Here is a 16711-nt window from a genome sequence, read left to right as displayed (position 1 = left end):
TGTTTCTAATAAGTATATTCTAATTATTACATATATTTTTTTTTTCGACTTAATGTCAGCTGTAAGTCGATTATAGCGTTACAATATATTTTCTTTTGTAATAATTTTAGCAAAGTATGTTTGTTAATGACCGTACATATTTACAGATTATATTTGAAACAGTTATGGCAAATGGATTTCATACGAAAGAATGTCTTTCTTTTTATGAATAACAATAAGGACTAAAATTGTTGACTAGGCTGGAGCCATTAGATCTTCACTATAACTTTATTTTATAACATTACATTATATTTTACATGTTGAAATGAGAAAAATTCGATTTTTGAGAACTTAAAAAACTTCTGTTTTAGAAATCTTATACGTTTATGTAAGTATTTTGTATTAACAAAATTATTTGCAAAAATATCAAGGTTCAAATCAGATGAATTGACATATGTTACAAAGGGTGAATAGATTATTATTTTTGTGTAGAAATAAAAATTATAATATGAAGGTTTTTATACTGAATAATTTCTAATTGACAATTTTCCTCTAAAAATGCACGAAAAAATTCAATTTAGCCTACGTAATTATGAAAAGTAGCAATAAAGTCAATCATGTACTTAGATGGCTCTAATATTATGATCACCTCCTGCATATAAAATCTCAAATTCGTTATTTAGTCAATTATAAAATTACAAGACCGAAAAATTATTAGAATATTTATTTGACAAACTTGTATTTTGAGTAGACCGCCTAGTATTTTTAAAGTTTGACCATTGCGCCATCTGTACAAAAGTGGCGGAAACGGCTTAATAAATTACCGACTTATCGACTGAACTTTCGACAGCCGGTAATCCATCCTTCGGCAGTCGGTAAGTTAACGAATAGTTTGCGCCAATTTTATATAGATGGCGCATTAGCCGATGGCTTGGGGTAGTAAGGACCCCGAAGCACCGGCAATACTTTACATATTGACATTCTGGCATCCGGGGTGTCAGGGACCCCGATGCATCGGTGGCGCTTTATATAAGATGTAATGCGAAATCATTGCATTAATTCAAAAAGTATTCATGTCTGAAAAGTTAGTTACGTATACCGACTTCGAGGCGATCTTACTTTGATTCGTTGCTTCTGGCTGCGAGGAGAGCGCGATGTTACACGAAATTCCAGGGGTAAATCGTAGCAACGACAAACGCAGCAACTTGGAAACTTGAACCAATCGCTGAAGATACCACGACACTCGTTGTTTGGGTCATAGGCCAACAATCTGTGAAGTCTGTATTGTTGCTCGCATCTGCATCCGTCACGACAGTACATCTGCTTGTTTTCATGTCTTTTGGCAAACAAAATGACAGTCAAGATAGACAATAACAAAATTTTTATATGGTAGGCATGAAAATGAAGGAGTTTAAGAAAATTTTAATATTATATTTATATAAATGAACAAGATTATATTGTTAAGATATTTTATTTCAATTAATTATATCCGCTTGTAATACTCACGTGCATTTTTCCCAATGGACGTACTGTTCAAAAGGGTAGAGGTTCAAAAGTGCCAATACTTCGCCTCTTGTGTTATTTGCCCAAAATGGCGCTACTACTTCTTCTTTCACGGGGCAAGCATTCCTAGAGAAATAAAACAAAAAATTATTTTTATAATTTCTATAAATTAGATTATTTTTATAATAATTTACAGTGCTTTGAAAATAGCGTTGTGTATTCCTTTTTAGTTTACTGCTATAGTGACTGGTGTCTCAAATTTTAATGCAATCAATTACTACAAAAGTAGATAAGATAAAATACCAAAGCTTGAATATCATTAGTATCAAACTAATAATATGAAATACGAAATTGAAATTTTACTTTTGAAAATTAAACCATCCTGTGCCTAATAATTTATATATTAACTCTCGAACGGCGGACCATGGAGAGAGCCATAATTTTAATTTAATATCATATTTCATATTACTTTCATTTCTTTTTCACACTGTTCCTTTAAAAATTATACATTTAATTTTAGATTAATACCCTTGCATACATTTTGTAAGTTTGGTCCGCTTGGTCCTTCTGTTCGAGGGTTAATACTTACGTCTGACTATACACGAAGTGAAAATGAACACGTGTAGTCAGACAAGAGTGAAACGCCCTCAAAATATTCATAATTAACGCAAATAAAATAAATGTCACTTACACTCCTCGAAGCTTCAGAACCGGTTGTTCCTGTTGATCCTTCGCAGCGACGTCTTGATACAGTTGTCCCTCCATATTCGAAGGTTCCGGTTTATCAGCGGGTCGGTATTCCGGCCGTGGCCTGAACTCTTGTTCATTCGAACCGGAAATCTCTTCCTGAACGGTTGTTTCTTTCGGTGTGACGAGTAGATCCTCACTGACGTCGGGATCAGACGGTAGTTCAGTGATGCCTGGCGAACTTGCAGTCGATGTTTCGTCTAAACTGATCTCCGACACTTCTGCAACTTCGTCATCTTCATCCAGTTCCTCGTCGATCCTGTCTATCTGTTCCGGTATCTCGTTAATGCTGAAGTTCTGTTCCTTCATCATGTGAGACGTGGTCACTGTTAAGGCTATCGCTTCTTCCGTCGTGTTCTCCTTTGTGTCATCGTTTGTACTGTTCGTTGAAATCGTTGTTGAAGATGTTGATTTCGTTGTTGATTCACGAGTGATCGAAGTAGCCGGGGTTGTTGTTTCCGTTGTGGAGGAAGTGGTGGATGTGGAAGGCGCGGGTGTCGCCGCGGTCGACGTGGTGGATTTCTCGGTGGGTCGGAAATGGGGCCTGGTGTATTCGCTTAATTTTGGGAACTTGTTCAGTCGTTTCGCGGAATTGTCGTTGAACGCTCTGCTCGTGAAACCTCGACCTTCGTACTCGCTGTCTCCCTCGAAGTACTCGTAATCGTGAGAGTACTGGTATTTTCTAAACGATTGAAAATATATTACATTTGAAAATAATTAAAGACGACGTATCGTCGGTGGTGATCAAAGTTAATTGTTTAATCTGAAATATAATTAATAACTTTACCTGTGTTCATCCGCGAAATTGTGATAATATTCATCGTATCTTAGTTCGATATCGTTTTTCTCAAGTTCTGCTTTTAATACATTGATGTGCCTTTCGTCTCCGTACATGCGTCTCATTAAACCTTGGTTTTCGTGTACGAAACGACGAACTGCATGCCTGAAATTAAATAATCACCAGTTGTATAGCAATGAAATGATAATTAAAATGCAGTTATTCATGCTTTTGTGACAGTAGACTCTGGTTATATTGCCATGGCGGGGTTACAGATGTAGAACATTTTCCAAGATTTCAAGCTTTCATTTAAGAAGCGAAGGGGAGATATAGTGAAAGTTATAAATATTGAACCTTTTTGAACCACTTGAAATAAATTTAAGTGCAAGTGAAAAAGCAATTGAACTTCATAGGTATTACCGAGAGTAAAAGTACGTCGTTTCCCTGGTACTTTTGCAGTTCGATCACGCGCGATTTTAATAAACGAAGACATTCGGCTCCTTATTTAAAATTCATGTCATCACTGATTGAACAGTGAAACTTCCAGACCGTTTCCTCGAACGTTTTGTCAATTAGTTTTGTACTGTCGGCGACTATGACATACTTTCTCAACCCTTTGCTCGAAAATAAAATGTATCTATTGGTACTAAGCTAGCAACAACCCTTTTAATTAATAAAAATAAGTGATCCAGAATGCGAGGGATGTCACAAAGCAGCTTTACCGAGGAAATTAAGTTTAATATTTTATTCCATAAATATCAGAATATTTTAAAAGTTGCATGCCATTAAGGGCTGTACGTAGTCAAAGATTTTTCTTCACTCACCAAGGATAAGAGGTGCCAGCTACCGTGCACCAGTTTTGACGTCGAAAATCACAAGGTAGATTTGCGAGTCGCGCGCGACCGGAGCGCGAATATGGTTTACTGCACGCAGAAGATGCGTCGTATCCGAATGTACTGGGTCCACCACCTCCTTGACATTGTACGAGCTGATATGTGATCACCTACAAAATGAAACAAAATTAATCACCCAAGTGTACGAGGTATCACTGAAACACCAGCTCAAATTAAGAACGATAAAAATAGTTAATTTTTAAATTCAAGTTTTCAGCTTTCTACTTCATATCATCAGTATAGCAGTAATGCTGTTATACTAAACTTTTCCATTTTCTTTTACTTTTCAATTATTCGATTATGTTACATTTGAGGCATCACGATGTCAACGTGTCATCACATAAACTCACGAATAATTTTGCGTATCTACGAAAATTGTAAGTCATAATATGCACCTACTAAAAATAATGAATACGTTATGATTTTGCAAAATTATCAAAATTTGAAATGCCCTGTACAAAGTTCAACCAAAATCGTCAAATCGACGCTCGTGCGTTCCTCTTACAAGAGTAAAGCCTGTTTCCATTTATCTTCTTATTGTTAGAAGAATCCAGAGAGATCCTAGGAAGTCTACGTTGCTCCGAACTGTATATTCGCCCACATATATTTCCTAATATGAGCGCCCACAAAAAAAAAACTAAAGCCCACAAGCTTTCCTAATCCTCAACCAGCTTTTCATAGCGAACCACTACAGATACTCAAATGGAAGCTGTCCACGAGTCAGAGCATCACTCACCTGGAGGACGAGATGCACGATTACATTCATAACTCGCGTTTGACGTTAGTTGGTAGTTTTGGACCTAAGGTCCAACAGCACGTCGATCAGCCTGGTACACGGTACACGCGTATCGTTTTCACTGACGGCCGTATTGCCAGGGTATGAAAGGACGAGGACAGGTGTGTACGTTCGCGGCTACATGACAGCACCTCCGCGCGCGAGGAGGACGCTTTCATTACTGGGTGTAATCAGCCGGCGTCGCACGCGACGCCAGGGATTCGCCTGGTAAAAGTACAGCCAGTCCCCTTGGTCAGCTCGCGTTCGACGTTCGCTTGACCGAGAACCAAGAGAGAGCAAGAGAAGAAACGAGGAAGAAACGGGGAAGAGAGAGCTCATAGAGCTGAGAGTAGGTCATCGCGGAGGATACCGTTACATTTGGGCCCATTGATGTGTGTCACGGGGCCCCACGGTGACGTAGCGAGGGCTCTCGGTGCTGCTGGCGCAACCGACCTCTTCTCTTCGCTGATCAATTAGGAGAAAGGCGGCTCGGTCACCTTTCATGCTAGAGCAATCAATTTTTACCAATCCAACTGAATCGTGACCGAACAGAATTCATAATACCAGCCACCTTTCATATCAATGGATCAGTTATTTCCTTTTCATGCTTTACAAACCGTATGTATCTACCCAAAGAACTTTCAAATTCAATTTTCTTCAAAACCTAATCTGCAATGTCTCGAAGACTCTCCGTAAGTAGCGGGTTTTGAAAGTTATAAAGTCTAGGTGTAGGTTGGGTTAGCCTGAGCCTAACTCTAGGTTGGAATAGCTTGACCCTAACCATAGATGGGCCTGAAGGTAAAGATGATTGCGCCTTGAGTTTCTAGCCGTGACCTTTCAACCATCCTAACTGGAGATGTTCACGTGGATGTGGTATTCCTATGAAAGTGTAAGAGGTATGTTCTATAGGTCGTTGAACAGTATTTCTCTTTTATTCAGGAGATTGTGCTATCAATGAAATCGTTAAACACATTGCGTGTGGACCTTCGACGTGTTGATTTTTATCGTTGGGGTGTGAATGGAAAGCTTCGCCTCAGTTTCAAAGATAGAGTACGTAAATTAAAATTTATTAGCTAAGTACTCTAAACAGTTGCATTGTTTATATACGTTCGCACGTCGTTTGTCCTTTTGATCGAGTTTCTAATTCTGGACTTGCTGTTCCAATATCGTTTCTTGTGTGACGTTACTCGCAACTCGTTTTTGCAGTACGGTTCTGTTTACGTGATCTGAAATACGAGGTCTGGCTACGTTGTAGTACAACCTGTGAAATGGATAATTCCTTGTGGAAAATTACGTCGAATATACAGGGTGATCCAAAAGTTTTGTAATTTATAAAATTGTTTGTTAAGATGGAATTTTCCAATAAAACTTTTCTTCGATGGAATTTTGTACTTTGTGATACATTAATGGGAACTTTCCTTAATTTTTTACAAAAATCTATTGAGGTACATAGTCGAAAATTGATTGGTTCAAAAGAAATCCTAGGGAGAGACCACTGGGTTCCCACTGTCTCTCCTTACGATGTCTTTGGAATTATTCAATTTTAGACTAAAATGCCTTATTATTTCTTTTAGAAAATTAAACAACGTTCCAAGCGATGTGTAACATGGTACAAAATTCCATTTTGAGAAATTTTATTGAACTGTAAAATAATTTGTATAGTAAAAAACATTAATTATTCCACAGAAAGTGTTTTAGATAAAATAAAAACATGAATTAATCGAAAGTAAGTCAACGCGCAAATTATATATTAAGTTCCTTATTAAGATATAAAGACCTTTTTGCACTGTCTCTTCGCTGTTTGTTTACCAAAGAAAAAAGCCGTAAAAGCATGACCATAAATGCTGTTTAATACTTCCAATGAAACTTTCCGCGTGTTCCACTAACCTCGAAACTACTGTCACTGGAGTCTCTTTCACTGAATTTTCTTGGTTTTGTGTGACACAAACGTTCTACACAAAAACTAGATGCTATTATATAAAAGATGCAACGCTTTCGTTAAGAAGGTATGTCTACTCAGGGATGCCAAAGGGACGCTCATCTTTGGGAATTATTATTAGCAAATTGAAAATGTGTAATTCTATTTAAATTTTATTTCTTAGCTTATTAATAGAATTCATAATTTTATTTTTAAAAAAAGACGATTTAATCCTTCCCCTAATCACCAAAATTAATCAAGATTGATCCACTGATATTGAGGAAAAATGTTGAACAAAAAAGAAAAAAGAAAACTATTTTTCCATTATTTTCTAGCAATAAAATAATTAAGATTACAATTAATGCTAAGCACCTAAATAATTTCTAACAATTTTTACAGCAACTTGTTTATATAACATCTGGTTCTCTGAACAAGTTCCAGGAGAGTACCGTGCGATTGAAGAGTAATAGCGTTTACACGATTCCACGTTCTACGTTGCTTTCTCTTTATCAAAAATGCACCATTAATAGTGTAGGCAGCGTACAAGTAGTAGTATTATAGTCTCTCCATTCCGTTAGGTGAATAGCATTAAATTATTGGAGCATCGTTTTGCCTGATGACTAGTTAGTGAAATACCAGTTTGCCATCGTAGCTGGTGAACAGAACAAATACTGGTTCTTGCATCTTCGCCTAGAAGTAGAAAAGAAAGCTGTTCATCAAGCGCGCACACGAACGCGATGCGTGCATCATTTCCGATTTCTGATAAACACGAATTCCGTAAGAAAACATGTTTAAATCATTGTCTTGTTGGAGAACGTCTAAGAATTTTTTATATTTCTGGAACGTATGAATTAGAATTTTTATAGCTAATCATTTAATACGTTGAAAGCCAACAAATTTGATTTGCAATTTTATGTTAAATTTTGGGAATTTGGGAACTCTGAATTCCCACTCAAATTTTGAAAACTCTGAGTCTATTTTTTATAAATTAATTAAAACTAGTACAAGACCGAAATATTGTTAAAATAATTATAAGACAAACTTGTATTCACTTCATGCGCCTTGGTAAATAAATCATTTTAGAAAAGCATAGAGCTATTATTTAATTTACCCAATTTCCTTTCTGAGTTATTTATTTAATTTACACAATTTCCGTTCGGAGTTATTTATTAAATGCACTTAATTTCTTTACTTAGAGAATACTCCTAAATCACTGCACCGTCGCGTCGTATCTTTTATATCTCTGCATCTTTTATACCCCTGCAACCCTTATACCTCTCCATCCCTACATTCTTTTCATCCCTATACCCTTATCATCCCCACATTCCTTCCACCCCTGCATTCTTTTCATCTCCACATTCCTTCCATCCCTACATTCTTTTCATCCCTACATTCCTTACATCTCTGCATCCCTTATAATAAATATATTATAAAGACTGCTTCGAGTAAAGGTAAGTAAAGGTAAGTTAGTTCCTTTTTTCGCCACCAGAAGGCGCTGATTCGACATCGAAATTTTAGTTCACATTTTTCCCGCCAGAGGGCCAGAAATAGAGCAAGATCTAGTTCCTTTTTTCGCCACCAGAGGGCGCTGATTCGACATCGAAATTTTAGTTCACATTTTTCCCGCCAGAGGGCCAGAAATGGAGCAAGATTTAGTTTCTTTTTTCGACACCAGAGGGCGCTGATCTGACATCGAAATTTTAGTTCACATTTTTGCCGCCAGAGGGCCAGAAATTGAGCAAGATTTAGTTCCTTTTTTCGACACCAGAGGGCGCTGATTCGACATCGAAGTTTTAGTTCACATTTTTGCCGCCAGAGGGCCAGAAATTGAGCAAGATTTAGTTCCTTTTTTCGACACCAGAGGGCGCTGATTCGACATCGAAGTTTTAGTTCACATTTTTGCCGCCAGAGGGCCAGAAATTGAGAGTGATTTAGTTCCTTTTTTCGCTCCCAGAGGGCGCTGATTCAACGTCGAAAATTTAGTTCGTACTTTTGCCGCCAGGGGGCCAAAAAAACAAATAAAAGCCTGGAATTTGAACCTTTGGACGAGTATTATAAGGTGGCAAATTTTGATTAATAAGTGGGCGTAATACTTGAGTAGTTACTCTCGTTAGTGGAAGGAATAATACGATCTGAGATATTTTAAATAATTCAATTTTATTCATGATTCTTACAATATCAAAGTAAAATTACAATAGAATATACTATAATATTATACATAGTAAGTAGAATAATTCATAAGAAAAAAAGAAAATAGAATCTAGGTTAAAAATCGAAAAGTAGTATGTTATCATGTTATTAAATAATAAAAAACAACAATTTTTAGATATATACATGTTTAATTTTCATGATTTGTTATATCTTATGGATAGCTAATAATTAATGCAATGTTATATTACAATGCGATACTTTGCGAATAATAAAAGGAATTACAAAATTCTTAATAAACATTCCTTATTTGGTTTTATGTTGTATATAATCGATACTCTTTTGAAAGTTCAACATTCTCATTTTAAACGAAAATTCTACTTACATTCAGTCAAATCTTATAATTAATTATTTATACATTAATCTCAACTTCTTCTTGCACCGGCACCGTTTCATTTTTGCTATTAAGATTCACTGAGCTCTTATTAAACCTCCAAAGTCCTCCTATGTACCACAAGATAACGCAGGAAAGACTTAAAACCGAAGTGAAGTGGAGAGCACCTACGTAACTCATCATTGAGTCATGTACCAATCCTAAAATGTAAATAAGAATTTATAGTACAAAGAACAACTTGTGTATAAATAATAAATAGATTTACTTACCTATGATTGGACCCACGGCGATAGATAGAATACCGTTGCAAACCATTTGCATTCCAGATGCAGATGGCAATCTTTCTAGCGGCACGTAATCAGGAATGATCAAAGCTTGGAAGACTGCTTTCGTTCCTTTTGCAACTCCAATAATTAGAGCAACTCCTACTACCACGATGTAGTTATCGCCCCAGGTTGATAGTACTAAAATAAACAAATAATACTTTGTTAGAAAAATATAATTATTGTATTAGATTATTATAAATTATTGCAAACTATTAAAGGCTTAAGGCAATTATGATTAAATGATATTAATGGACAAGGTTATTCAATAAACGATTCAGTAGATCCAATGATCGTCATTATCATTGGATTTACATAAGTTACCATAAAGCTGAAATCAACCCACCCAGCAGATCATAAATTCGTTGCCGTGAAGGGGTCGATTTCTCATTTCGAATATTTTACGTTGCTGTACGTACTGGTCCTTCCAAGGGTAGATCCTATCAATGATACTACGTAAAGGTTCCTGGACGTCCAGCCGATTTTCTGTGCCAAAAGCGGAACGCAAAGTCGTCCGGTAATATCGGAAATCGCTTGAATTGACATCACGGTCGCGACAGAGGTCCTATCCAGCCCGGAAAGTTCCATCAGGACAAAAGGAATCATGGCGTTGAAGTTGGTTTCCGCAACTAAAGATATTCCCATACCTATTTCAAACGAAACAAAACCAAATAATTTCTGCGTCTTAAATAATTAGCAGTCCTAAATATATTAAATTTACATTATAAAGAATTTTTTATTTAAAATTACCTAATATCACAGCGACATAACGGCTATCTTTCAGAAGATCGAGATCCAAATGTTCAGACATTTTAGACAGAATCGACCTCCTTTCTTTTTTCCCACTATCGTTGTTCAAATTTTTCAACGAACATTCTATACATTTTTGCGTTCCCTCTTCTGGATTTTCGTTCAACAAACGACAATTAACATTTCCATTTTTGCTATCTGTTTCAGTTTCAGGTTTCAAATCTTCGGATCCTTTCGCCGTACTGCTGCCGTTGCATTCTGCGGAAGATGCCGTGATGTCATTGCCCTTTGTTATACTTCTAATCTATTAGAAATCACATCTGACGGTGAACGTTAACAATTCCCTTCTGCCTACAATGTCAACCCCTTAGCTGCGGATGAGAATTATTCAAATCGACTACGAAATGCGGATAAACTTTTGTTTTTTTTATAAATTAATTGTCAAATATTAAAAAATTATAATAAATTTACTGATACTTAATCATGTTTTAAACCACTCCCAGGTGATATAAAAAATACGTTACATAGTCTATTTTCTTAATGTGATAGCCCTCGTATACAATATATCATGTCTGTCACGCTACGCAAGTGGCACGTGCAATATCTGTAGATATGAATTTTATTGAGGAAGAAGAGATCGTATTCTTGGAGTGTTTCATTGTTATAGACTACACAGAGTGTGGCATACAACTGGGTCAACTTATATCTTTAAAATGGTAGGGCATAGAGAAAAACTTCATTAGGGAAAATTAAATGGTGTCGAATGGGACACCAGGTGAAATAAGTGGAGGTATTTCAACGATTTCAAGGTCATCCTATCTTTTTTAAATGGAACTATATACTTTTCTACATGTTAATCGAAACGTATTTTTATTTCTTATAAAAAGGTATTAAGGTGGTTTTGGAGAAAATTGATTTCCGCAGCTAAAGGGTTCAGAAGACACCGAACTACAGCAAACACATTTTTCTACTTCAACAATAAAAGTGTTTATAATTAATAAGCTAAAGTTATATATTTTTTAATATTAAAACAGGTTAAGTGTACTTTTTATACATGTATATCTTTAACTATCTAATTTAATTGATTATTTTTAGTTTCAATAACCACAAAAGATATAATCTGTACAAAAATATTGATCACGCACATTTTAATACCTACTAGTCACTTTTTAATGACTTTAATATTAACTTGGTTCCTTATCTTTGATTTTAATACCCGAAAATCCTTTTATCTCTTAATTAGTTGAAATAATAGATTAATTACACTTTTTAAATTAAAACACAGAATTTATGTTTAACAGTTTTGAGAAATTATTCAGGAAGTCAACATTTCTTTTGCCTTCACTTTTGTCTAAAAAACGATTATTCGACGAACTAATTCAACAATAATTAATGATTAGTATTGATCTAAAATGTGGTGTAAATTGTTCAGTGTCCTCTTAAAAATAATTACCTTTTAATACAGTTTTAACTCACTTCTTTCTCATGGAATGGCTTCAATAACGATGCTCCAATGAACGAGTGTATTGCTATACCAGCAAGGATCAACAGAGTTCCAGAAGTTGCGTAATGTTCTAATAATTTTGCTATTAGAAGAGGCATTAGAATAGGCCCCAGACCAGTTAACGTTACTGAAAATCCCATAGCCATGTTACGTTTCTTTCGAAAATACGTGTTCATAGCTAAATTGGTAGCTGGAAACATGATTCCATGACCCGCACCTGTAAATCATAATTTGTTATCATTAATAATATAGAGTGTTTAAAAATTAAAAAATTAAACAAGCTACGTAAGTATACTATGACTAAAAATTTAAAAAAATAGTCATATCTAAATCAGATTAGTTTTTTATTTAAAATACTGTTAATAGATATAATTTAAATTCAAATAATATATCAATAAACTTGAAAATATAGAAAATACTTTTACCATAAGTTTACCATTACTTATTGAATATAATAACAAAATTCGATAATTTAATTTTATAATCGTAAAGGATTGAAACTCAGTGAGAACACCAATTAATTTTTATTCGATTATTTCAAAGCTTATGATTAGAAGCTTTCCTGAAGTTTTATTGCTCTACTATTCTCCTTATCTTTTGTTTACTCTGTTATCATTAATTATACCATAAATTCATTACGATGACTTTTTAAAACGTATTAACGTTTTGTCTGTTAAGATCAACAATCATTTTTGTCTACTTGTTAATATTAAGATGATCAAACAGTCAAAGAAAATTGAATATAAATTTCTGGGTCAAGCTATTCGATCATTTTATTTTATGAAAGTTTGACTCTAACTAACGATAAGTAACATCGAGTGTATAAACCCAACTACGTCATGATAATAAAATTTGTCTCCTTTCATAAAGAGAAAAGAAGAAAAGACAGAGAGACGAAATACGAATTACTCACCGACGATAATACAATAAGAGATGATAATGGCAGGAACAGAGACAGCAAACGCAGTTATACCGATACCAACGGCAACAGTTAAGCCCCCGAATAATGCTACTTTTCGAAACGAAAATCTCTTCATCATAGGACCACTTATCAGGCCCAGGCTACATGTAATCGTTCCATTTAAATGAAAGATTAGGGATGTCTGTGTGGCAGTGATACCGAGGGAATAGAAGCGTTCACTGAAGATGAGACCGAAGCATTGCTGGATTGGAAGTATCGCCAACTGGAACAGTTTTTTTTTTTAAATGAGTATGTGTAGGTCGTGATTCACCTGGAGCAGGGGTAATCGTCATTCAGACCTTCAAAACGTAACTAAATGGACCAAAAATACCTAAAGGGGTAGTTTAAAATTTAAAAAATTAAAATAGAAGAGTGTTCACCTGAGAAATAATTCAAGTTAAAGTAAATTTACAGAAGATGTTATAACGAAGCGAAACGAAATAACAAATTCTATAGTCTTATACAGAATTAGAGATTATTAGAATAACCGTTGAATAAAAATTGCATATAAAACGAAGTTATTTGCAAACAATAAATAATATTCGATTCAAACAATCTCTGAATAAAAATCTATTTATTATTCTCACATAATTTCTTTTTATTTAACAATTATTCGAATCAAAAACATTATTTATTATTCATGAATGATAGATGTAAGTACTTTCCTTCTGAAAATCGTAAAGAAGGACACATGTGTCTCGAACGTATCACATCTGAGGAGATAAATGGATAGCCTGCATATGACGTATGAAACTTACGTTAATGATTGTCACAGCAACGACAATCATCCATGCCCAACCTCTGTCCGCTTCACTGGGCGACATTATATCGATCCTCAGGATTCTCTTGGCGAGCGACAAAAGGGCACCGCTCTGCTTCTTTTTCTCTTTCGACTCGTCTTGGAGCCGATAGCAGACTGCAAACTTGACGTGTCGACTAAATAGAAGCCGGGATTGGGCAAATGATAAGATACGAGGCAAAGTGGATATGTATTAGTGTTAGACACGTACACCCACGCAGATATCTGCAACGAATTGTTTACAATACTGTAGCTACCGAGTCATTTCACCATTTTTAAGCAGGGAGAAAGATTATTCCTAATTTTTTTTATTTTTAATAATTAATAATCAAATATCAAGAGGCAAAAAGGATAGGAAAATCTTACCTTCACTAAAATGATTGGTTATTTTCATATTAATATTAGTTACCTATTGTTTTTTTTTTTAAGACTGTGTTTAAACAATGAACGTTTATTTTACAAACACTTTTTGCTTATCTCTTATTTGCACCGTTACTTTTAAATTTTAAATCGTCACTATGCGGGAAGTGTAAATAGATAATATCGTTCTTTTAAGTACAAATGGAATAATTTGACTTCAGTGGTTTCAATCACGTGCAAATGATAGATAACTTGCTACTGATAAAAGTTTTTGAAGTACACACCATTTGATCCAGATGCTTAAAATTGTTGTACCCGGTTCTTTTGAAATTATTTGCTATATTCGGTGCATAAAGTAGAAATCTAATTTCTTGTTTTTAATTTTGGTATTGTAATGGAAAAGATTTCAATGATCTAATCTATGGATAATTTGTAACTAAACAATAATGAAGTTGCAAAACATGTGTTTTCTAATATTACATTATTGGCTTCCATCAATGAAAACTGAAGAAAATTTTTGAATCAAATTATCAATACAATGATAAATATGTTTATTTTTTAAAATTAGATAGATGTAAGTACCTGATAAGATAAAAGTAACAATGTTCATTTACAAAGCACACCTCACTCTTCATAAGATAACGTTCTTCCAATAAGTAAATAATATTATCTTAATATTTGTAACAATTTTAATTATTATAAAAAAATTAAATAGAATTTTCAGACTATATTTAATATTAAATAGACCATGTTTTAATGCCAAAACATTCGTAATTTATACAAATAGAAAAGTACAATTTTACACTAAAACGAACATAGTATTGATATTAGTAAATGTACATCAGTTACATCAATTACATTTGTACGTATTTCAGTTTAATTATTCAGTGTATTACTTCCTGTTATGAATATAATATTACTGATATTCGAAATCGTATTTTATTTTTTTTTGTAATTGCTTTTTTTTGTAATTTGGTTCATGGTGTCGATTATTAAATGATTATCAGGTCAGACAACGTATTAAATTAACGATGCTGCACGTGCTCCAAATTGCTACGAATAAGATTCACTTCTGTGTATGTACTCTATTTTAGCCGATCGTTTAATAATGGTTTAATGACCCCAGGGAAGGTCTATTCAAGTAAGTAAGCGTCCGACACAGTGTAAATGATCACTTATTGTTAGTATTCAATTGGTTATTCCTGATGTAATCATTATTCTTTCATGACCTTATAATTCGTGAAGAGACATCAAGTACGTAAAATAGATTATAGGTTTGTAAAGTAAATGCTTCCATTACACTTATAAATTTGATTATTTTTGCTGCCATTTTAAATGTCATTAATAATTTTTTAATAGACTTATCGTTAGAATTTTAATTTGGTTGATAATTTATTTACTTCAATAATAACAAAAATATAACTTTAATTTAATTTGTTAATAACTTTAATTATTATGCTCTAAATTTAATAGCTATCACAAATAATATCAATTCTAATTCTAATTTTAATTTAATAATTGAATATCTATGCGACAAACGTCAGTAGACTTATATATGGTAAGTCAAAGTTACTTTAGAATTACGGTGACTACCTATGCATAAATTTACATATTCCAATATTGATAACCTTGTAACCAAACGAAACGATAAACTCATCGGTGAACAAAAAAAATTCTTTCACTTACCAGTTGTTAAGAAAATTAGGTATATTTTCCCATAACTCATTAAGGTTTATCTTCTCTATGTCTTCTTCTTGTCATTTTCAATTAGTTCGGTCATCAACTATCCATTAATTTTTCTTAATTTTCTTAAACACGAAAATAAAATAAAATAAAATAGTTTAAGTATAAAAAAAGAAAATTAAAGGAATGTAGAACGTAATAATAAAATGTAAGAATAATAAACTTGGTATTATAAATATTGTAAACATCAAAATATAATCAAATACTAAGTTACTTATAAATTTATTGTAGAATTTAATTTTATATAAATGCAGTAATGAAATAAACAAGAATGACATAGTTCAATCGAAGATATCGATAATATTCTTGTGATTGATAACATTTATTTTAAACAGATAAGCTACATACACTTATTTGTAAATTTAGAATTCTTTTTTATGTTAACTCGATGCAAAAGTAATAATTGTAATTTTTATCCATCAACGTTGTATATAGTAGCTTATCTGTTTAAAATAAATGTTATCAATCACAGCAAAATTGTATTATCAGGGTCTGATGAAAAAAAATAATTGAACACAGTGAATGACGCAGTGAGTGAAATAAACAGAGTCATGAAGGAATGCGAGCCCGATTAAAATTGATTAAAAGAAAAGTGTCACCACGATTCATTTCAGCCGTTGAAATATAAAACGTTTTACTCTCACGTGCGAATAAAATATCGCTATTAATAAACCCAATCTACGCGACAAGATAAAATTTACTCGCTGTTTATCTTTCTAAACGAAATCTGTTAAATATTGACATCGACGAAACGAGACTAATAATAACAATTTAACATTTTAATGAAAATTTACCGAATTTTCCTTTGAACAAACGTTTCATCGTTTCAAGTCATCATTATTATATTTCACCTAATTTTTATTAATAAATTTCGTTAATTAGACAATTTAAAAGATATCACGTGCGACACACTTTTGGTTCCAGTCACTTGAAATCACTGTGTTTTCTTATCGAACACATTTTCGTACTTTTCACGTGTGTTTTTTACGCTTTAAAAACGAGCAACATGTGTGCTCCGATCGGAGCTGTGGATTATTCGTGACTGGCTGGATTGAAGGGAAGTCGACCGATAAAAACCGGCTTCGTGACTCGGCTCCAGTCCAAGTATGTCTGGTCTTCGGCTCGTGGCTGTTTCA

General features: G+C 33.8%; 2 protein-coding genes across 2 annotated transcripts; both read right to left on the bottom strand.

The window, feature by feature from the left end:
• Positions 1-454: 454 nt before the first annotated feature.
• Positions 455-4837, bottom strand: LOC114876106 (protein spaetzle 4-like). The gene is made up of 6 exons (XM_029187185.2): positions 4637-4837; positions 3832-4010; positions 3017-3172; positions 2174-2911; positions 1486-1608; positions 455-1315 (listed from the first exon to the last, which is right to left on the bottom strand). The coding sequence occupies exons 1-6, from the start codon at positions 4664-4666 to the stop codon at positions 1069-1071; spliced, it is 1473 nt and encodes a 490-aa protein (XP_029043018.2). The 5' UTR covers positions 4667-4837; the 3' UTR covers positions 455-1068.
• Positions 4838-8868: 4031 nt separating this feature from the next.
• Positions 8869-16669, bottom strand: LOC123987642 (monocarboxylate transporter 14-like). Its single transcript, XM_046288910.1, has 9 exons — positions 16370-16669; positions 15519-15640; positions 13432-13697; positions 12626-12896; positions 11685-11929; positions 10209-10512; positions 9878-10105; positions 9405-9599; positions 8869-9335 (listed from the first exon to the last, which is right to left on the bottom strand). The coding sequence occupies exons 3-9, from the start codon at positions 13495-13497 to the stop codon at positions 9154-9156; spliced, it is 1491 nt and encodes a 496-aa protein (XP_046144866.1). The 5' UTR covers positions 13498-13697; positions 15519-15640; positions 16370-16669; the 3' UTR covers positions 8869-9153.
• Positions 16670-16711: the final 42 nt, after the last annotated feature.

The sequence above is a fragment of the Osmia bicornis genome, chromosome 2 (assembly GCF_907164935.1).
Source record: "Osmia bicornis bicornis chromosome 2, iOsmBic2.1, whole genome shotgun sequence".
NCBI classification, from domain to species: Eukaryota; Metazoa; Arthropoda; class Insecta; order Hymenoptera; family Megachilidae; genus Osmia; species Osmia bicornis.
This window is presented reverse-complemented; position numbering and strand designations above follow the sequence as displayed.